Source organism: Oryzias melastigma, linkage group LG16 (assembly GCF_002922805.2).
Source record: "Oryzias melastigma strain HK-1 linkage group LG16, ASM292280v2, whole genome shotgun sequence".
Classification (NCBI taxonomy): domain Eukaryota; kingdom Metazoa; phylum Chordata; class Actinopteri; order Beloniformes; family Adrianichthyidae; genus Oryzias; species Oryzias melastigma.
This window is the reverse complement of record NC_050527.1, coordinates 8,599,483-8,621,607: the sequence shown is the minus strand read 5'-3', so window position 1 is coordinate 8,621,607 and position 22,125 is coordinate 8,599,483. Positions and strand designations below refer to the sequence as shown.

At 37.2% G+C, this 22,125-nt stretch overlaps 2 protein-coding genes and 1 long non-coding RNA gene across 7 annotated transcripts in view; 1 reads left to right on the top strand and 2 right to left on the bottom strand.

Annotated features, from left to right (window-relative positions):
• adam22 (ADAM metallopeptidase domain 22) overlaps nucleotides 1-22,125 on the top strand; it is a 57,329-nt gene that overhangs the window by 32,878 nt on the left and 2,326 nt on the right. Inside the window, exons 7-31 of one of the 4 annotated variants that reach the window (XM_024267153.2) lie at nucleotides 5,015-5,081; nucleotides 5,214-5,290; nucleotides 5,471-5,545; nucleotides 6,012-6,083; nucleotides 6,646-6,812; nucleotides 6,899-6,983; nucleotides 7,372-7,462; nucleotides 7,534-7,585; nucleotides 9,817-9,916; nucleotides 10,988-11,059; nucleotides 11,174-11,266; nucleotides 11,420-11,500; nucleotides 11,596-11,646; nucleotides 11,722-11,785; nucleotides 11,863-11,968; nucleotides 12,227-12,346; nucleotides 12,597-12,765; nucleotides 13,254-13,365; nucleotides 13,996-14,086; nucleotides 14,171-14,224; nucleotides 14,392-14,592; nucleotides 14,857-14,957; nucleotides 15,072-15,138; nucleotides 16,775-16,864; nucleotides 19,743-19,866. In XM_024267153.2, the coding sequence (XP_024122921.1) occupies nucleotides 5,015-5,081; nucleotides 5,214-5,290; nucleotides 5,471-5,545; nucleotides 6,012-6,083; nucleotides 6,646-6,812; nucleotides 6,899-6,983; nucleotides 7,372-7,462; nucleotides 7,534-7,585; nucleotides 9,817-9,916; nucleotides 10,988-11,059; nucleotides 11,174-11,266; nucleotides 11,420-11,500; nucleotides 11,596-11,646; nucleotides 11,722-11,785; nucleotides 11,863-11,968; nucleotides 12,227-12,346; nucleotides 12,597-12,765; nucleotides 13,254-13,365; nucleotides 13,996-14,086; nucleotides 14,171-14,224; nucleotides 14,392-14,592; nucleotides 14,857-14,957; nucleotides 15,072-15,138; nucleotides 16,775-16,864; nucleotides 19,743-19,866 (2,382 nt within the window). The remainder of the gene's footprint in view (nucleotides 1-5,014; nucleotides 5,082-5,213; nucleotides 5,291-5,470; nucleotides 5,546-6,011; nucleotides 6,084-6,645; nucleotides 6,813-6,898; nucleotides 6,984-7,371; nucleotides 7,463-7,533; nucleotides 7,586-9,816; nucleotides 9,917-10,987; nucleotides 11,060-11,173; nucleotides 11,267-11,419; nucleotides 11,501-11,595; nucleotides 11,647-11,721; nucleotides 11,786-11,862; nucleotides 11,969-12,226; nucleotides 12,347-12,596; nucleotides 12,766-13,253; nucleotides 13,366-13,995; nucleotides 14,087-14,170; nucleotides 14,225-14,391; nucleotides 14,593-14,856; nucleotides 14,958-15,071; nucleotides 15,139-16,774; nucleotides 16,865-19,742; nucleotides 19,867-22,125) is intronic. The other 3 variants (XM_024267155.2, XM_024267154.2, XM_024267156.2) reach the window with 3 other exon arrangements.
• On the bottom strand, nucleotides 1,238-4,749 carry cldn12 (claudin 12). Of its 2 annotated transcripts, XM_024267158.2 has the most exons (3): nucleotides 4,524-4,749; nucleotides 2,800-3,058; nucleotides 1,238-2,708 (listed from the first exon to the last, which is right to left on the bottom strand). In XM_024267158.2, the coding sequence occupies exons 2-3, from the start codon at nucleotides 3,016-3,018 to the stop codon at nucleotides 1,866-1,868; spliced, it is 1,062 nt and encodes a 353-aa protein (XP_024122926.1). In that variant the 5' UTR covers nucleotides 3,019-3,058; nucleotides 4,524-4,749; the 3' UTR covers nucleotides 1,238-1,865. The 2 variants fall into 2 exon arrangements, with proteins under 2 accessions (XP_024122926.1, XP_036071636.1); XM_036215743.1 differs by lacking the exon at nucleotides 4,524-4,749 and having other exon boundaries at nucleotides 2,800-3,347.
• LOC118599776 lies at nucleotides 6,218-6,745 on the bottom strand. Its single transcript, XR_004949273.1, has 2 exons — nucleotides 6,619-6,745; nucleotides 6,218-6,430 (listed from the first exon to the last, which is right to left on the bottom strand). It is a non-coding gene; the product is annotated as an uncharacterized LOC118599776 (long non-coding RNA).

Genomic DNA, 22,125 nt, shown 5'->3' with positions numbered 1-22,125 from the left:
GAATATATTTGTTTCTATTTAGGGAAGGCGTTTACACACGTCGACTGTAAAGGTCCATGTAGTAATGTTGATTTTGCTGTTTTAATTGGGTAAAGTTGCCATGGCAACTCCACTGATGTTAGCTGTATATACCTACTCCTACTACCTCCTCTGTAGCATCTATCATTTTGGAAGTCAGGAAAATTGTATTAAAAAAATTATCTTAAAAATTGTTTTTTGGTTATTTTTTGCTTATTTACTATTTTTTTTTACACAACTCCATATGAATGTGCTAAATATTTACACTAACTTTTTTTACATTTTATTAGGATGATTGCATTAAATTCACTATAATTGGTCTGACAAATTCTAATAGAAGGAAATTATTTAATCAGTATCAGAAATGAGACCTGAAATGTGCAAACCGTAACATCAGAGGTTGTTCTCTAGTTTTAACATAAATTCTCTTTGACATATTTTTTAACCAAGTTTTGACTGTTTTTTTAAGTCTTAATAATCTACAAATTTGCCATAATTTTAATTATTGATGCTGCTTTAAATAATCTTTGGTGAAAGGAGGCTTTGAAGATGACAAAAGAGGAGGAGCTTGAGTGTTCAGAGGCTTTCTTAATTGGATGGGGGGGTGGGTTCAGGATGGGGGTGTTCCTATTCCTGAGTGGAGGTGGTGGCCCCCCGCGTGGCCTGAAGCCAAACCCAAGTATCTAAACCAGCTCTGGTTCATTCACACATGCAAAAAGAGATTGAAAAGCATGTGACCCCATCCTCCATCTCTTATATTCATGAGCCAGCAGCCTGGGTCTAAGGTACGGTCACCCATGGCAACGCAGACCCCGCCCCTCCCTCCAATGGACGGCATATGAAAAACCATCTGTGCAGACTCCTAATCCCCGACACTTCCACGCTCCCCGCCGTGTCTATACGCTTCATGTATATTTTTGAACTGAGATTATCGGCTCAGACGGAGGAACAAAAGCAGACGCAGTCGTGAAACGCAGTCAGTCCGACCAGAACGGATAAAAGTGCTAGCTTTTAAGTGCAGGACAAATGAAGAGATTATCCACTACACTCTGAAAGGTCACATCAATTAGAAAAAATTAAAGAATTAACACCTAAAAATGCAATGTTAAAACTGAATTTATGTTGGAACAAATTGATCAAATTACTAACAAAAAATTTGTTTCTTTTTAAACATGAAGCAAATAATTCTTTGTTAACCAAGCATATAATTAAGCAAACAACATGAATTAAGATTTCATTTATTTAAAAAAAAAAGATATTTGGCCAGCATTGATCTCACATTTCAGAATTACACATTAAAAAAAAGTTATTTGTGCTCGATATGCAAAATACATTAAAAGGCAAAAACGCACATCTGGATGGAAAGGAAGTTAAAAACTCTTTAGCGTCTTTGACTGCAGTCGGTAATTACAACACATTTCAACAGACAGGTTTTTTTCTTTTTTAGTGTCATCATTTCTGAACACAAGGCCACGTTTTAAAACATAATCAGTTACAAAATAAGCAAACATTATTTCAAATATTAGTGCATTAAAAATCTAACAGCTGCTCCTCTTCTTCAGGCACGGCCACATTAAAAATAATTCAAGTTACAGAAAAAAAATACTAAAGGCTGAGTTACTTCAGAGACGCTCCGTATGAACCACAGACTTTTTGTTTCAGTAGTGACAAGCAAGCAAGACTGTGACAAGAAAAAAAGCTGGAATGATATCCGTTAGTCTAGTATTAGTTTGTGAAATATCATTGCTATAAATATTTTAAGGTTTTTCCCCCTTTCTAGCCTGCTACATGGTTTGGCCCTTCAATTCACTTTAGCGACGATCTCATCCTTCATTACACTGCTGGCTTCATTCTGGCTCAGTTAATACAGGAATGTCGATTTCTATCGCCGACATTCGTGAGCGGGTGGAGTAACGGTGGCCCGCGTAGCTGGAGGCATAACCCTGAGAGGGGGCGTAACTTTGTGAGGGGGCGTAACTCTGCGAAGGCGCGTAAATCTGCGAAGGCGCGTAGCTCTGCGAGGGGGCGTAGTTATAGGCGCCCCCTAACTCTGATCCGTAGTTATCTGCTGCAGGGTGCTGAGCCACGTACACCTGAGGTGGAGCAGGGGCCACTACAGTCTGCACGTAGCCCTGTGAGGGCACTAGAGGCTGAGCATTGATCACCGTAGGAGGGTACGCCTGCGGGGGGAACGGCTGTTGACCATAAACTGGAGAGGGCGGGAAACCGTTGGCAGTGAGAGGCTGAGTAGAGGGAGAGGTAGACATGGAGTCTAAAGGCAACCAGAAAGGCGAAGGCAGCTTCTTACACATGCAGTACCACATGAACATCAGCAGTGCAGCTAACATGAGGCCTCCTGAGCAGCCTATGGAGACATAGACGGCAAAGCCATCAGAGAAAATGTTGTCGTATTTAATGTTCATCTCCTTGGTGCGGAACAGGAACCACACGGACGGCGCAATCGCGATCGCCCCGCCCAAGAAAAAGAACATCCCGGCCACCAGGTGACAGCCCGGACTGTTCACCAAGAATCTGATGGTCTTGATGTCCGGTTCGGGTTTGTCGGAGCAGCAGCAGGTTTTACACATCCCTGTGGTGGACAGGAGTAAGGCTAAAAAGCCAAACATGAGGCCTGCTGGGAGGCAGAACTGTAAGAGCCGCAAATCCAGCTGATCCACTTTAGAGTACCACTAAAACAAACGAAAAAAATACAAGAATATGATTATTACTTTAAAGTACAAGAAACTACAAAAAATTAGGAAGAAAAACCAGGAGTAATACCTCTGAATCATAGTAGTAGCAGCCTGGGAATCCGTCCTGTTTCACGCATTTAGCCCACAGCCCGTCATACACGCTGATATTTTTTGCATTTTGATTGAAAGTGACGAGTCTAGTTACGCGCCACTGCGGGATCACGGTCGCCACAGCGATCCCCGCCACAGACACAAAAGCAATGATGAAGGAAAAGGCGTTGGTGGCGTGGATGTCCCGGCAGGACATGGCTGGTTTGTGATGGAGGTGAAGCTGTCAGGAGAGCTTCCTGCATAAACACGGAGAAGAAAAACATCAGTATTTCTGTTCAAAAAAAAAAAAAAAACTCATGGGAAGAATTTTGCAAAACAAATTGATCTAGATTAAAACATAAAAAAAGCTAAGTGTGCCACAGGCTGACCTAGCTATGAGCTACCCCCTCTACATTTCTATTCACCACAGTGTATGTGACCCACTATCTGCTGCCCCTCAAGAGACAAAGCTCTCATTTCATTAGCAAACAAAGTAAGAATGACGGTGGCTGAGGCTGCAAGGCAGGAGTGTCTGCAGCATCACATAGCTAGAACAGTTCAACTATGTGTAGAGATCTGAACTCTACTTTAAATGAACACAACAATGACTGACTGTTGCATTTTAACTTTAACGTGGGCCATGCTGACATCAAAATAAAACATTTTCAAGCTACAACTCACTTCTAGAGTTAACCTGAATCAGATAAAAAGTGCAAATAATAATTTGTTTGAAAGAAAATGAAAAGTCAGATTATGTTAACAGATTTGGGCTTCGAAGTTGTCTTCTCTTCACTTGTTTGACAAAACATCAATGCTTTAAATGTGTCACATTAATAACATGAAGTGATCACATTCATAAAACATTCTCAAAAAACCCGAGTATCCCATTTATGAAGACTGTATTAGTTCCAAAGCTTCCACCGCTTTTTCTACATAACAGTTTATTTAAAGCACAAAGTTTGACACGATCCTTTGATGATTTTCACATGGGATTCATAATTTGCTAAATAAGTAATCCAATGACACTGAAAATTAATAAATTCACACAAAACTTAGATACATCAAAGTGTTTTATTTCTTCTTTGTAAATGTTTGGTTGAAAATGGTCAATTGAAAGTTAAAATAAAGTTGTAATTACTGTCTCCCACATGAGTTATTTGTACATTAATATACTTCATCCACGCTAAACCTGAAAATGACTAATTTACATGTATTAGACCTGTAAGAACTAGCTTCTTTGAACCTCGACATTGTATAAATATCTTGTAAAAACTTCAATAAACTAGTTTACCCCAACCAAACTACGATTTACACATGTACAGCGTACTTTAAGATAAAATCCTGACAGACTGTATAAATAACCTGAAGTTACCTGTTATTACAATAATTATATGGGCGTTACAAGGAGCGATGAAGCTAAGCTAACTATGGGTAACTCCACTTTTAGCTACTTTTACCCACTTAAAGTATTTTTTATTTTTTTGCGCAACGCGACAAATCTAACAGTATTCATACTTTTAGATCCCTAAAACTGTAACTGAACACTATAAATTGAATGAAAAGCTAACACTAAGTAACAAATGAGTTGAAAATTTCTCAATTTGTGTTAACCTACTACTAGCAAAGATAGCCGATGGCTGAAAGTTAGCTTCGCTGAACTTTGTTACACTCCAAACATTTATGGTAAAACCGATTAAAATGATCGAATAATATGTTAAATACCTTATATTAACTGGTCCTCATCGGTTCTTATTATAAAGACGAAGGCGATTCATTCTAGTTCTTCTATTCCATGCTTGGGAGAAAAAAAAAAACAAAAACTCCGCTCCTTTTACAAAGATCGGAGCGTAAACAGGAAGTGGTCATTCCTCATGTGAACCCTCAGTGCTGTCTTACAGGCGCCTAACTTATTTCTACTCTTTGTATTGTCTCGCAGGTGCTTGAGTCAAATTGCTAATCAACCCATGCTCTATTTTTAAGACACGGCAGTGAAGTTTCTTAACTTAAAAAAAGATCATTATTATTTTATTTAGCAACTCTTACCAAATTTGACTTCTTCGGATGTAAACATAACTTTTGAGTAACTTCTGTTAGTATGAAGTGATTTATTTTTAACTGTATGGCTACTTGTAAGATTCTATACATAACACAATTTTTTTTTTCTATAAATAATTAAAAATGAAAATAAATGAATGAAATTTTTGATCTTTCAGGGAGATGTTCATCTTCACAATATTTACAAATCTGCAAGACAAGATGGACTAAATGATCTCTTCAGTGGTAAGATGAATTATTGAGAAAGTGAATACTTTCATGTATCTGGAAGTACAGTTTTGTGTTTTTTTCTTTTATTTAATAGTATAATAAGTATGCGATCAATTCTGGATATGAAAAAAATTATTTGTGCCCCAGGAGATCTTCCTGAACCAGCTCTCTCAAGCCGTTCCTTTTCTGGGGCAAAAGTTGTTCACTGGAGAAAGAAGAGACAGGTATGTGTCCACATGAGATTTTGGATTATCAGTGTAATTGAAATGGTTTTAGACTGATAATTACATTTTAGCAAAAAATATTTAATTTTGTATTGATATGTATATATTATGTATAGTTTAATGTTACAGCAATCAGTTAAAAGAACGACCATCTTTAAAAAGTCTTTTTTCATTTATCAGGCTCCACACTTATCAAGAAGGGTGGAAGATGAGACCAAATACATTGAACTCATGGTAATCAATGACCATTTAATGGTGAGTATTGACCAAACTGTCAAAGACATTGTTTAACTTTTAATTAAATGATGCATATAAAACAAACATATAATATTTATGAGGAATAAGCTTTTTTTGTTACCTCCCATTTTTACCAATATAAATTTGAAACTATTAGATTTATTTTTTACCAATCTTTTTTTAATTAGCAAGGTGATTACTTTTTTAATGTTTTCACACTTTTTGTCTAAATTTAATTTAATTTTACAACATAATAACTTTTAATTTATGCTCCTCTACTTTTAGTTGTCAGGTATTTTATTAGAAATAAATTAATGAGCTTTTGAAAAGCGTGTTTAAAATGTTTCCATTTTGTTTCATCCCTTCTCATGGTTTTAGCAAAAAATGTATGATACATAAAGCATAAATATAAATAGTTTTCAATATATGAGTTCTGCTTTTTTAATCTGTTTTTAACTCTCTGCTTTGTCTTGGATTTCTCCAGTTCAAAAAGCATCGCCTTTCTGTCGGACACACAAACAACAATGCAAAGACAGTGGTCAATATGGCTGATATGGTAAGAACTGTATCGACTTTCTCGTTGGAAAGCCTGCCAGGAGCTGAGCACACAGTTCACTGATTTCTCATTTAACCCCCTTGACTCTGCACTGGTTTATAATATGCTTTGAGCAGCCGTTAATCCAATTGAGATTTTTTTTTCTATTTTTTTTCGGATCTTAGACTTTTTGGTCAGCAGTTGCAATGCAACAAAACTAACAGAAAATGTAAACGTTTTATTATTTGTGACTGTGTGTGCATGTCCTCTAGCCTGCAGGTCACTTCTGCAAGATGATAGGCCGATATAGGTTCACAAAGGTCACCCTTTTTTGCCATGTCCTTGAAAATGATCGTACAAAGCAGGCTCTATATGGGAAAGAAATATTGATTATTCACTGGGATTACTATACATTAGCAAAGACGTTGTAGCATCTATAATTATAGATAAATAACTTGCATTTAGTTTAAATTCAGCTCTTTCTACTTCGGCCTCATATTGTGCTCACTTTGTATGTAATTTAAAAAAACAGCACAGACAACTTCCAGAAACTCACATTCAGAAATGTATACATCTTCCTTAGATTTTCAGGGAACAGCTCAATACCCGAATCGTGCTGGTCGCCATGGAAACCTGGTCCACCGACAACAAGTTCAACATCGACGATGACCCCATGGTGACGCTGAAGGAGTTCATGAAATACAGGAAAGACTTCATCAAGGAGAAGTGTGACTCCGTTCATCTTTTCTCGTAAGTCTGGTAATTCTAACCAGGAGTGTGATGCCTTTTATGTGAATCATTTTCCTAAATGGAGATTTTTTTTTTGTCTTTTGCAGAGGGAATCACTTTCATAGTAACAGGATGGGTGCTTCCTACTTGGGAGGAGTTTGTTCTCTAACTAAAGGCGGAGGAATCAGCGAGGTAAGAGTCAACCCATAAAGATGTTTTTAAAAGTTCTCTTTTTTTTTTTTAAATAAAATGCATTTTTTTAAATTTCTTTGGCAGCAGAAAGAAAACAAAATAGGAAAAAAAATCACTTATATAAATATGAAAGCTGAAGGAAAAGTTATGAGACTTGTTTTTTTTAAGAAAAAATAAAAGAAAATGTTTGAAAAGACAAAAAAAAATGCTTTCTCAAAAACACAGTTTTATGTCAAACTTGCAAAACCAACACTTTTTAGTTTTCTTTAAAAACAGGACTTTTTTGGGTCTGAAATTACTTTTACAAAATCCTGTCATAGACATCTTTTGTGCATGGCTAATTTAATAAAAATCTATTTTTTCTACTGTTTGTTTTTTTTAATTTCAGTTTGGTAAAACCCACGAGATGGCCATTTTCCTGGCTCAGTCTCTTGGACAGAACATTGGCATTTTCTCAGACAAGAAGAGGATCCTCAGTGGTATGACATAAAAAAACCAAAAAACCTTGTTTTAAAAAATCTCCAATTAAATGCTGTAACTCTGTTTTTAGGCGAGTGTGAGTGCGATGATCGATGGGCAGGCTGCATCATGGATGACATGGGGTAAGTTTTAGCCAAAGTTCTCCTCCTCCTCCTCTCACCCCAAAACATGCCGTGTCTTCACTCACAGATGGTGGTGACTAAGTTTGTCGGTGTCATCACAGTTTTCTCACTTTTTTCCAGTCTATGCAATCCTTGCTGCTCCAAATGATGTCAGTTTCCACATTATTATTAAAATTGGCAACTTGAGTCCAGATTTATTAAGATTTTAAAATGTGATTCCTTCCAAATTATTTTATTTTATTTTTATTTTTTGTTTGTAGCTATATTACTCACCACTAGATGTCAGTCTACATTTATTTTAGTTTTTTAAGTGATATCTCTTGTTTTCTAGAATCAGCAAACATTCAGTAAATCTGTTTAGGATTCATGCCGTCGACCTCATGCAGAAACCATGGCAACCCTCGACTTAAAAAGTGTTTCTCTGAGTTGTACGCTTACTTGTGAGCATGTGCGTATGTGTCAGTGTGTTGTGTGTTTGTGATTGTATACCCCTCTTCTTGAACACTTCTTGCATATCCCCAATGGGACAGCAGGTGAGCAGAAGCTTGCTACAGTGTCACTTGTGCTGGTTTTGAAGCGACTGGCTGCCTTGGAGAGGGTTGACAGTCATTACAACCTTTTCTCTTCCCTTCTGTTACCTTTTCTGTGTATTTCATTATCATCCCACGAAGTTTCACATTTAAAAAAATGTGCGTTTTGGATTTAATTTGATTTCTTATCAATGTAACTGCCTGATTGTCAAAGAAAACGTCTTTCTTAAACCATTTTCCTTCCATAACTAATCCAATACATTCTCGTTCTGTCTCGTGTGCTCCACTAACATTACATCCATGTGCTGCTTCACTTAAAACCAACTATAATCTGATCATGTGACAGGACTTGAGTTTTCTTTTTCACCTAAGTAACAATCTACTGTCATGAAAATTCTTAAATATATCAGATATTTTTATTTATAACATATTTCACCCGTAGGTCTGATCTATCCTGATTGCTAACCTTTTGTTACATTATTTTCTACAGGTTTTAGCTGCTGTATGTGTTTTTTAATCCATCATTGACATGTTACGTATGCTGTTTGGGTTCTAACATGCACTACACTCAATGCAGCTTTTGTACTTTTGCTGTTTTCACTTTTTAATCTCAGCTTTCAGCTTGACTAACAAAAGATCAATTGTTACAATCTTTAAAAGCGGCTGATTTAAGAAAATATATATTTAAAATATTACATTTGTCATTTTTTAAATGAAAGAGTAAATATTGTTCATACAAATCAGGATAAATTTTAACAATTAGTAGTTTTTAACTCAGCCAAAAGTGAAAAAAGTATTTCGTGTATCTGTGCTGACATGTGTTTAATGCCATGTTAATGTTAAAGAGTGAGAAAGTGCATGTTGCAGACCCAAACAACTGCACACGTGAGACAGTGGGACAAAAAATACCATTTGAAACCTTAAAGTTTGACATGATGGATACATCTATAAAAGTTGCAGTTGTTCAGCATCTTCCTCACCATCACGGCTTCTCATGTCTGAATCTTCATCACAGGTGACTTTGTTTGGTCACATGACTTATCAGGAAGCTTCCCACAACCATCGACTTTTTTTTTAGATTTATTGTCATTGCATTATCCTCTCTAAAGTTCTAATAAGCCAAAACATAATTCGGACAGCGTGAGTTAAGACATTAACTCAGTGAGCGATCAACATTTCATTTTATCAGATGTGGTCAGTTTGGAGTTTCAAACTTAATTACGATTTGGATTAAGAACACTGATATATAAGTAGATTTCTCGATGGAACTAAATAAACCAAAGGATCTGGAATATTTTATGAGATCAGTGCAACCAATAATGCAATAACAAAATAAAAGCTTCTGTTTTCTAAGATAAAATTCAAACATTTCGCTTCTTTGGATTCATTTACATCATATAAATGTCATAATATCCGCCTTCCCACATATGTGTCCTCATGTAACTGTCAGGATCATCTCTGAACTGTGAGTAGACAAAACTACACATATTTGTGACCTAATGTCAACCTAACTGTTCCATGTACATTTTGTAATGTTCAAGCCTGTGAAGATGGCTCAAAAATTGTAAAATTTCTTTAGTTTGTCTGGGTAAAGATATAAATGTTCATCCTCTTTTTGCCGTTGGGCAAAAAATCCTAAATTTGAGTTTACCTTCTTGACATTCTGACAATTGCATCGTATATTGTGGTTGGATTTAACAGTTACTACATGCCGAATAAATTCTCCAACTGCAACGTGGAGGAGTACCACAACTTCCTGAACAGCGGTGGAGGAGTGTGTCTGTTCAACATACCTCTGAAGGTACATCACATTCACATACGTGTGAAAAACCACTCCAGTGAAAATAGTCTTTTTCTTAATATGTTCTTGTGACATTTCATAAAAAAAATGAAGATTGAAATTGTTTTTCGGGGTATTTCTTTATTCAAATCATTTTGAATCAGGAACAGACAAAAAAATGTCTGTAGGTTTGTAGGTGTGACGTAGAAGTTACTACTACAAGCTACAAGCTGTACTTCATTCACTTGTTTGTAGATGACTAGATCCATTCGCATTTTTTCTCGTCTGAGCAGATATTTGGCTCAAAACTGTACAGCTGGATAGCTCTAATATTGCTCAGGACTTTTGTTGCACCGGCTACGTTAATTTGGAGGTGTGAGGGGCTGTAAGCTAGTGGAAGAGCACGTAAACAGATGGATGATGGGAAGTGGGGTAGGCTCACACTGCGCCAAGAGTCCACGACTCAGAGGGGAATTTCTAATGAAATACTGCCTCTCTGCAGAAATGATGTCCTAGAAATTGATAGTTTTTAAAATATATTTTGGCTTAAGCGTAAAATTGCACTTTAAAGACCAATGGTGATGTTTTTGAAATAGATCAAAAGATGACTGGAGTGGGACTTTAAACTCTCAAAGTCCCACTCCAGTTTGCAAATTGTGTAATCCTTGTCCTGAGCTGACGATATTTGAAATTCAGATCTTTAAGTACAAATACTCTGGAAAAATATGGATTTTTACTTTTTTTTTTTTTTTTTTTTACTGCAAAAATATTTAGCACGCACTGACAGCAGCTCACAGTGACTTATAATCATGTCATCAGACCTTTGGCTGAGTCAAGGGGGGGCAGGCTGAGCTGTCTGCTGAGAGCCACCTGTTACCAAACAGATTCAAGTTCTAGAGCTCAAAACTCATTTGTTCTGCAAAGTATTCTTCACAGAAATCTGGGGGCATTCTGTCAGACTACTGCTGATAAACTGTAGTAATAGTGGCCTCTAAGCATTAGTTTCCAGGACAAAAATTTAATTTAAACAATTTACTGTTCCACAACTAAACAGTTGATGAACAAATTATTACAATTTTTCTTTTTCTGCAGCTGCTAAATCCTCCAGAATGTGGCAACGGCTTCCTGGAACCAGGAGAGGAGTGTGACTGTGGCAGTCCAGCTGTGAGTTACAGAGGTGTATCTGAAAACGAATGATTAAAAACTTTGTTAGACTGTCTTGACAGCAGGATAGTTTCTGGTTGAAAATGAGTCAGCCGTGTTTGTTGGGGATTCTAGGAGTGTGCGAGGGAAGGGCAGAACTGCTGCAGGAACTGCACCTTGACTAAAGGCTCCAACTGCAGCAACGGACTCTGCTGCAACAAATGTCAGGTACAGTTCTTTGATCGAGTTTTGACCCTCACCTAGACTGAGAGGACTGTTCAAAGCATGAGTTCTTTGAAGAACATGTGCACGGAGTCTTTGAAGAGGTCTGATATGTGGCTCCACACAAACCTAAAGCTGCTTTGGCCCGTGCTGCTGCAGATGGAGCGCATTGGAGTCGTGTGCCGGGAGGCGGTGAACGATTGTGACATCCCAGAAAACTGTTTAGGCAATTCCAGTCAGGTGAGGAGGAACTTTTTCTTTTTTTTTCCTGTAGTTTGCAAAAATCTAAAATCAAATTCCAAACTTCCTTTAAACTCTTGTTTTCTCTTGTTTAGTGTCCACCCAATGTGCACAAGATGGACGGTTACACATGTGAAAAAGATCAGGCAAGACATCATAAAAGGAAAAAACTATCAGCTAAACTTTCAATATTTTAATTTTTAATTCTTCACTCTTTTTAGGGTCGATGCTTTAACGGAAGGTGCAAAACCAAAGACAGACAGTGCAAGTACATTTGGGGAGAGAGTGAGTGCATTGCTGTCTTTAAAACATGCATTTTGTTGAGACTCTTTGATGAATATTCTCTTTGTGGGGTCTCTCAGAGGCAACAGCGGCTGACAAATTTTGCTATGAGAAGCTCAACATCGAAGGAACCGAGAAAGGGAACTGTGGGAAGGACAAAGACACGTGGATCCAATGCAACAAACAGTAAGACGCCCCTAAATTTAAATGATTAACCCTTTTTGGTCTACTGTAGCTATTCTACCATTAACACAATTAACGTCATTCCAGTAGATTTTAAAGGAGAAAAGCGGCTCATACGAGCCGCTTTTCTCCTTTAAAATCTACTGGAATGACGTAAATTGTGTTAACAGTTGAAAGGTCACAGTATGTTTAAGATTTCGTGTTTGACGTCTCAAGTTTACTCTGATGACACGTTTTCAATACATTTTGTTTGTTTTTTAGGGATGTTCATTGTGGCTACCTGCTGTGCTCCAACATCTCACCTGCTCCACGTTTGGGGGAGCTGCAGGGAGGACTGACATCTTTCTCTGTCGCTCAGCACAGCGCCTCTCTGGACTGCAGGTAAAAATTAAAAAAAAGATTGGGTAATTAGTATCGAAATCCCCTTTTATAATTGTCTTTGAATTCAAATAAATACGGTTGAAAATGAACATTTGTGAAAGTAACGTAAAATAAAATCCAGTTTTAAAAGAATTTATGTAAAATTTTGTAAAAATTTTAATTGAAATTGGTCTTTTTGAGGCATATCTGAAATCATGAATCGACAAAATCATAAATATAGAGCTGCATTACCTGATTCCATCGTTTGCAGTGGTGCTCACGTGCTGATCGATGGAGATACGGACCTCGGGTATGTTGAAGACGGGACGGCCTGTGGAACAGACAGCATCTGTTTCAATCGCAAGTGTCTACCAGTCCAACAGTTCAACTTCAGCACCTGTCCCGGGACCACCGACAACAGCATCTGCTCCGGACACGGGGTACGCACCAGTAAACACATTGCACGTGCACTTTTATTGCTTTTTTTTTTAAATTCAATTCAGAAAGTCTCCTTTAAATATATCTTGTCTCTTAAGGCAATTGTTGGAAATGACAGGAATGAAAATGTTACAATCAGAATTATTAAATTTTTTATTACAATCTGCATCTTGAATGCAATTTTTTTCTCAAATTGGTTCAAAATATTTAAAATTTTCAAAAATATTTGACATCTACACAAAGATTCAATAATATATGTATTTAATTGTTTCTTTTTGACTCATGATAGTTAAAAATGTATTCCATAACATTATTTCCAAAAAATAGTACCTTGATTTTTACCCATTTTGTTGCTTTTAAAGGATTTTTTGTGTTCCTATTAATGTTGTCATAATTGATGTCTTGAGCTGATAGGCCTGAAACTGTTGTGCAGAAATTGTTCATCTGATTAAAATTGATAAAAAACATATTTTTCTTTGTTTTTCTGCAGTTGTGCAGCAATGAACTGAAGTGTGTGTGTCACCTGGGCTGGACAGGAGAAGACTGCGGCTCCATTTCTCCTTTCAGCTACCTCATAGTGGGACCCGTAGCACCTGTCTCAGGTAAGTCCTCCTCCTACACTCTCTTCTTCTTTTGCACTTCTTGTGTGCACTGCTTCACCTTCTCAAAGAACATTTATCGCCCCTCATCTTGGCCAGTCTGAGACCTTTTTCTTTTCTTTCGGTGTTGCTCTTGTGCTCATTTGAATGAGTTGCGCTCATGTCTGCTGCATTTGTAGGCACTGAACCATGCACGTCACTGTTTTTGTTTCTTTTATTTTCACACTCATTCACAGGCTGATGTCTTTGACGGAGTGATTTGAGGTCAGATTTGAGCTCCTGTTTCATTGTGTTTGTCCTGTCTCATGTCATTTCCTGCTCCTCTCCCGCTCTCGTGTGAGTTTTAGCTTAGGTGATTGTTCGTAACCTCCTTTTACCTGAAACGTCTGTAGTATTTAGTTTTAAAGTGAAGCCCAAGCAAGCTGCCTCCCACTGTAGATCTGAAAGAGGATGCTGGTAATGGTTCTAACTCCTATATTTTTCCTTTTAAGCATTTCCTGCTCAGTGTGATGTGTTTTTGTGTTTGGCGGCAGTGTTTTGTGGCTTGTGTGCCCCCCCTCAGTCCAGATTACTCCAATCATGACAGAACCAAACCCAATTACCCCTTCATTTTCCCTCCTCCCTCTGCCTCAGGTATCACCAGCACTAACATCATCGTTGGCGCCATTGCTGGCTCCATTCTGTTTCTCGGCCTGATACTGGCAGTTACAGCCTGGTGCTATAAGTGAGTGTCTACACTGATTTAATGGAAGAGCTATCAAAACACAAGTTGGAGAAGGGAAGTTCTACAAGTTTCTGTTTCTTACAGGAGCTACAAGAAGAGACGCTATGTTGAGTCTGAGGTTCACAGAAGATTCTGCAGGTTTGTTTTTTTTTTTTATACCACATGTTCTCTTTTTGCATTTCTTCATGTCCTGATCTATTGTTAACGATGGTCTTTCACATGACTCCTATTTGTAAAAGAATAGTATTCAATTTTTATGTTCAAGTATCTTTTTGCCTCAACTGAATGTAGTCCTCTGTTTCCAGACAAATCCCCCCCGGTGACTATGTCACCAAACCCGGGGATGCAGATTCCTTTTACAGTGACATGCCTCCGGGCATCAGCACAAACTCGGGCTGCAGCTCCAAGAAGAGGTCAGCCTGTCTGTCTCACCTGCAGATTTGCACCTTGTCCTTCACAGCCTCCATCCCATCCATTTCTCAGAACATCTCAGTGTTTGGCTTCAGGTGTGCCATCCCATTCAGTCATTTGTTTGCTGTGGTTGCGTGTGCAGGTGTGAGTTTTTCCACTTTCAGAATTCAGATGCTCTCGTGCTTTGTGATTGATTTTTGACAAGATAAATGAGTGAATGGTTGATGCTACTTGATTCCCACCATCATGTCATGTCACAGCTAGCATTACCGTGAGCAGATCCTGTGGAGTCACAGTTGTATTTTTGACATTCTAGTGTCACAGTGATGAAATTCTGACCTTGTCGTGTGTATGTATAGATCTAATGGATTGTCCCACTCATGGAGCGAGAGAATTCCAGATGCCAAACACATTTCGGACATCTGTGAAAACGGACGACCGCGAAGCAACTCCTGGCAAGGTAGGACTCTCACACCCTACAGCTTCCAAAATGCAATAAATGGTTCTACTAAACACACATCTTGTTCATTTTACTCACATCACTGCATGTGTTTATCTTTACCTTTTTTTGCAGGAAACCTGAGCGGTAATCGCAAGAAGCTGAAAGGGAAGAAGTTCCGCGCTCGCTCGAACTCCACAGAGTAAGTTTGTCTTTGGATCGTGCTCCACGCACATCATCTTCTGATGATTAAACCGGTTTGGATCTTTTAAAGGATACTCCCGAAATGTGTTTTCATCAATATCAATTTGATGATTACACAACTCACCAATAAGTAAAAACAGTTTTGTGATAGTTGTTAACTTGTCCACCTTTTACTATTAAAAGTTACTATTATCAAGCAGGTTTAGAGTAAATCAGAGTAGATTCAGGTAAATATTACCTCTGAAAAGTAGTATTTTTTGAGCAATAAAGTGGTGAAGGACATTATTTTTAATAAATTGGTAGCATGTGAGTGAAAGACAAACAGCCGGGACACAGAATTTTGTGCTACTAGCACCAAATTTAGGGCCCCCTTTCAGAAAAGTACGTCAACCACAAAAAAATCCAATATGGCGGTCATTTGTAAAGATGGCGGCCATACACTCATTGTCTATTAGCCCCAATCTCAACAACATAGGCTGTTCATGCACAAAGTCTTTAAACTTGAGGGATGCATACAGAATACTACATGTATATCGTACTGTATATATTTTAAAATCTTGGATTTTCTCGTGGCTAACATGCTTTTCTAAAAAAGGATCCTAAGCAAATTTGCTGCTTATACTACAAAATGTAAAATCATTTTAATAACCGGCTCCATTAATGCAGAAATATGACATCATACTTAAATTACTTAATTTTATCAATATAAACGAAATAAAAACATTAAATCAGCTCAGTATTAATTTTAATTCAAAGTCCAAAGTGTTAAAACATTTATAGACAAGACCCTTCACGCTCCCTGTACCTTGAATATACAGGATTGGGTCAGAAAGCCTCAGCTGCCAAACCACCTGGTCAAGGTAATTTTCTATGGCAACCCTTGACGGGATTAGCCCAAAGGTGGTCAACAACATTAAACTGCAAAAATATATTAACTAAGAAATCAACAAATGTCATAGAGGTTTTTTTTAGATTTTTCCCAAACATTTTCCCATTCTGAATATGCTTAAAACTTGATTTTTTTTATTGCAATGTTTAAAGATTTTTAGACATATTGATTATATGTATAAATACAGCCTTGTTCTGAGTCACAAAACTAGATCACATCTTTTATATCACAGTGCTTTCGTGTAACTCATAAGGTTGAAATGTACATCCTTTAAAATATCCGTTCTTTAATTTAAAAAAAAGGGGGTTTTCCTTCTGTACATGCCTGCCGACTGCCTATATACACAAGAAATCTGTGTATCAGCTGCCTTTTAGCCTGCTGTTTGTCTGAAGGCCTCTTGTGCACATCAAGTAGAGTGCTGTGCACCTCTTCCCCGTCTAAGCATGCTACTGACCGAGTGCAAATGAACTGACTGCTTGCAAGGATGTGACCGGTATGCAGCTGTGTTTGCTTGTGGTGCTGTTTTCATCTGAAATCCACGCGCAGGTCTGTCCACCGACTTCACCATTTTTCTCAATTCTGCATCTTGTTTGGAAAAATCTTTGCTCTGCTTTCCTAAAATAATTCCTCTTCCTCTCTTCCCCCACTCACTTGCTTATTTCTGGAGATTTTGTTTTGTTTCCTTCTCTCTCTGATCCCCATCCTTGTGTTGTGTCTATGCTCCTCCCCTTCCCCTCTCCCACAGGTATTTAACCCCTCGCTCCAAAACAGAGTTTTATGATGTAACTAAATGGGTAGAAGATGTCAATAAAAATACTCAAGGACCTTTCCTTAGGTATATATCCTTGGATCATATTCCCTAATTTTTGCTTTGAGTTGACATTTTGAAATCAATTGGTTCTAAGAAGCAGAAAGTCCTTAAAAATAGTAAAAAATCAGGCATGTTTGAAAGAATTGTTTAGGTTCCAGTGGTTTTAGTTTTCTATTTCCTCCCAGTGAAAGGTTTATAGAGTGCTACAAACTTAATACTATACTATGCTTCCAGTTTAACCCCTTCCTTTCTTTATTCCCCACCCCAGTGTCTTGTTTTCTGTGCATGATCATTGTCGGTGTTTGTCAGCTCCGCCTCACTCCCACTGACTTCACGCCCTCAGTGTGATGTCAATGCAAGCTCCCACATTCTGAATGTCGCACTGACATCATCACTGTGTCGTTTTGAAAGTGTGGAGGATTTTCCCGAATGCTCTCGATGTCTATTAATAAATGCAAACACATTCAGCTCTCAGGAATCTGTAGATCTTTACTTCTTTCAGGAGTTCGTAGTGTGATAATATCTGCTAATGGAAAGATAGGGCAAAAGATCAGAAAGACTTGAAACTTTTCGTTTGTAAGAATTGTAAAAAAAATAAGCTAAAGTGAGTCTAGGATCATCTTAAATTACTGCTATAGCTAATTAAAATTGCTCTATTTTCAAATTCAAGATTCCTTTAAACCAGGGGTGTCCAAATTCAGGCCTCAAGGGCCGGCCTCCTTTTGGTTTTCCAGAAATCCTGCCTTATCTGCCGTTGATTACCGGGATCAGGTGTGTTTAGCTTATAAGGAGCTTGAGACTGTTTGGAAAACATGTATGACACATGTATGATTTGGGCACCCCTGCTTTAAACAAACAAAAAGAGTGCTTGAAAATGTTTTGCATTTTGGCCCTTTTGGCTTGCCATATTTTATATAATTTTTGCTCTATTAGTAAAACAGCTGAGTCCTAATGGGTGTTTTTCAGAATTATAGCTAGAATAGAATCATAATAAAGCCTGTTTTGAAATGATGTCAGTTTAGTAGCACCTGCAGTATAAATAAGTTTAACCAAACATCATTTATGGAGTTTGAATGTGTTTTATTTTGAAAATCAAATGAATTTTTCTTTGCCTTTAATGCTAATTTCGCACCTGCTCTTGCCCAGGTATTATAGCTTCAGTTACAGTAGCACAGCAAATAAAACACATAAATGCTCAGTTAAATATATGTGAGTGATTCATTAATATTATGCCCTATTCACTGCTGCTTTTTAATATGGGAAGTTCTGTATTCAATGGGATTTACCAACAATCACGGCTAAGCAGTCTTGTCAAAAACTATACGCAGGAAAGGCTTTGAGATTAAAAATAATAAATACATACAATTAAACCTCACATTATACTTTATATTTAGGGTTTTTGGAGTAAAAATGAAAATTTCTTGCTGGGGTAGAGCTCTACTGACCAATTCTTAGACAGATTCGGACATTTATAATCACCACAAATGCACAAGCAGCTGATTTTCTCAATAGTGGTCGGAAAGTTGACAAAATTCTTTTAATTTTTTTCTGATTTCATATAAATGTGACATAAAACATCATTAGATCATTTCTATTGGCTGGCAAAAAGATGATTTGAGCTGCATATTGCCTAACCAGTTGCTTGGATTTTCACATTTCTGTTGAATTAACTTTGTCCTAAATGAAACAGTTTTAGTTTAAAAATCGAATCTCTTGATCCACATTGCAAAACACATAAAAGCAACATAAGGTTAGTATTCCATATAATTCATTTATGTTTTCAAAATATAAAAAACTTGTATCTAAATTGCTTTATTATGCTTTTAAAGATGATTTTTAAATATTTGCTTATAAGTATAAGTCACTCTTATAATACAGTTCTCAAAAACTAACCAATTACCTCCTAAAAAATATAAATTGAAGATGCTCATAATGTAATTACCAAAGTAGTGCCGAGTCTTTATCGTTTTTGAATGCCTGTTCTAACTTCATGTTAAGATATTTTTCTCAAAAATTATATTTGTCCGAATGTTTTTTTCCTCCTTTCAAGTCTCAACTGAAAACCCACTGATGTTTTAGATCATATTTATACAGAAAAAACCTACTTAGAAACTTTCAGCCTCTCAGTTTATTCCGTATGGTTCACCTGTTCAACGTCCTCTTGATGCAAACATCCAATCACGCTGCAGAAGGTCGAGGCATGAGGACATGTAGCGACACAAGCATTTGGATGAATTTGCTATTCTTGAAATTTCATCGTCATTTAACCTTAATTTAGTTTATTGTATCGACCTGATCTCCACATCTCAGTGCACTGAGCTTCTGCAGTGTGAGTGACTGGTGTTCTGCTTGAAAGAGCACCTGAGCAGGTGTAACCAAGGAAGCAGTTGTTGAGTGTGATTCCTCCCAGCTCCGGTCAGGTCTGATGTTTTGCTCACTTATCCAAAATTATGCTGAACTGATTCATCTGCTCAATTTACGACAAAAGAGTTGTTAATAGACTCGATTAATGCCACATTTCTGCTCAATTCTGCTGAGGTCGAGCAAGAATCATCTTAGTGTGCCAACGCCGCAGCTGGGAGACATTGTGTGTGGAGCTTGAAAAGTAAAACCTCAGCCTTTTTGTTCTCTCAAACTTAATTATAGCTTTTTTCTTTTTTGTTGCGCTGTTAAAAGACTCATAAAGAGCACCTTCTCACTTTAGAAACATTCAAATCTGAAAAAAAGGATCATTTTATGAGGATCTTGGCCAGAATCATAGATGCAGCTCAACATGCAGAAGCTGGAATCATGGATTATTTTTCTCATCTGTGTCTTTGGCCAACTCAATCCTTCATCAGGTGATCCAGAGAAGGCAATGGATCACAAGGGTCAATACCACTTTATTTTTTTTATTCCTCAGAACATTATCTCCTGCCAAGTCCCCTACTTCATCCACCGGATCTATTGCATCCAGCAGGAGATACCCGTACCCGATGCCCCCGCTCCCTGATGACCAGAGGAAAGCTAACAGGCAGAGTGCCAGGGCAAGTATCACACGCAAACACATCTTTAGAAATAGACTGGCAATTTTCAGTTTAGTGGTGTTCAACAAAGAAGGGATTGTCATCTGCAAGACATCACACTGCAGTTTCACTTCAGTAAAACATAACTGAACATAACTGCTGTAACTGCGGTCGGCAACCTTTCACAATAAAAGAGCCATTTTGGATCATTTTCTACTGATTAAAACCTAGAAGGAGCCGCATAGTCTTACTTTAGCCTTTAAGAAATTTGGATTTGCATTCATTATTATTTTGTTTTTATAAAAATGAATTAAGTCTTATTTTTTGGAATGAGCAAAAGCGAAAATCTAAAAAGAAACCAGCATTTCTCAAAATGGGATTTAAAAAAAAATATTTTTACCTTTAGTTGAGGCCAAATTAGCAGAAAAGCTAGCTTGTTGCTTAATTACTATCTGAACTCTAAATTAGCATAAAATTCATCAGTAAATTCAGCCAAAATGTTAACATGTTGCTCAAATACTAAACTCTAAATTAGCCTAGAAACTCCAGTAGATATTGTAGCTGAAAACATCAGCATTTTGCTAAATTATTAACTAAACCCCAAATTAGCATAAAATTCCTCAGTAAACTTAATTAGTCAAAATTGTTAGCCTGCTGCTTAAATAGAAGCTAATCTTTAAATTATCCTAAAAACCCAATAAATGACAAATTAGCCAAAAATCTTAGCATGTTGCTAAAATAATAGCTCATCTCAAAAAATTTTGAAAATTACTATTTTATTTTTCTTCAGCCATGGAGACATAAAAGAGCCACATGTGGCTCTGGAGCTGCAGGTTGCTGACCTCTGACTTATTGTTTTCTAAGCTAATGCTAATGTAAGCTAACACTTGAGTAATGTCAGTGGCTTCCAAAAGTATTCAAACCCTTTGAACTTTTTCACATTATGACCATAAACATCATTTATTTCATTGGAATTTGATGTGAACATAAAGTGTTATACAAGTGAAGTAAAACGAAACTGATATCATTTTCTTTTCTTACATTTTTTAACATATAAAAAATGGAAAAGTATAAAGTATCCTTCAGAAGTTGCCTGATTAAGTGTTGACCTAATGACTAAATTGAGTCCACCTGTGTGTAATTTAATGTCAGTGCAAACACAGCTTCTCTGTGGTGGATTGTTAAGAGAATATTGGGGAGGAAACATCACCAAGAAGTCCGAGGAACACACCAGACAAGGTCAGGGGTCAGGTTAAGGGGGAAATTTTGAACGGGGTTAGGCTAAAATAAAGATTTCTCAAGCTTTAAACATCACATGGAGTACAATTTAGTCCATCATTTGTAAATGCGAAGAGTGTGGCGCAACTGCAAACCTACAGAGACATGGTCGTCCACTTCAACTAACAGGCCGAACAAGGAGACTGATCAGAGATGCATCCAAGAGATCCTGCAAAGATCTACAGCTCAGGTGGGAGAATCTGTCCAAAGGACCACTATCAGTCATGCACTGCACAAATCTGGACTTTATGGGTGAATAACAAGAAAATATCCATTGTTAGAAAAAAAAAAACATGTGTAAGAACGTGCTCTGATGAGTCAGATGAGACCAAAATGGATTTTTAGGCTTGGCTTTAAACATAAAGCCAAGCCTACAATAGAATGATTTAAAATGAGGCATTCATGTGTTGGAATAAACCACTCAAAGTCCAGAGCTAAATCTAATCGAGAATCTGTACAAATATCTCAAAACTGCTGTTCACAAATAGTCTAATCTGACTCAGTTTGTATTGTTTCAGATTCAGTCTCTAGATGTACACAACTTGTAGAGCTGTAATTGCAGCAAAAGGGAGTTCCACAAGGTACTGATTGAGGGGGTGAATACTTTTGCACATTACACTTTGAGAGTTTTTTTGTTTTAAAAAAAAAAAAAATGAAGCCATGTATAGTTTTATTTTACTTCATAATTGTATTCCACTTTGTGTTGGTCTTTCACATAAAATATATTTATGTTAGTGGTCATACTGTGAGAAAATGTAGAAACGTTCAAAGGTTATGAATACTTTTGGAAGCCACTGTACATTCCAGACATTTCACTTGAATTGTTTGGCTTCTTCATTGTTGTGAAAAGGAAAAATGAGCTGCTGGAATCCTGACACTTGCTTGGCAACTTTAAGCTTAGGTTCATCTGAATGGAAGATAAGTCTGTTTGAATGAGGTAGTGAAGGTGTGGAAACCTGGTCTCTGTAAACACTGGTTTCTCCTGTTTTTTTTTTTTTTTTT

What these genes read in the sequence shown, in the direction of transcription:
- cldn12 (XM_024267158.2), bottom strand. Translation starts at nt 3,018, where the DNA reads ATGTCCTGCCGGGACATCCACGCCACCAACGCCTTTTCCTTCATCATT. An exon ending in GCTACTACTATGATTCAGAG is followed by an intron (nt 2,709 to 2,799) that starts GTATTACTCCTG and finishes CGTTTGTTTTAG; the next exon opens with TGGTACTCTAAAGTGGATCA.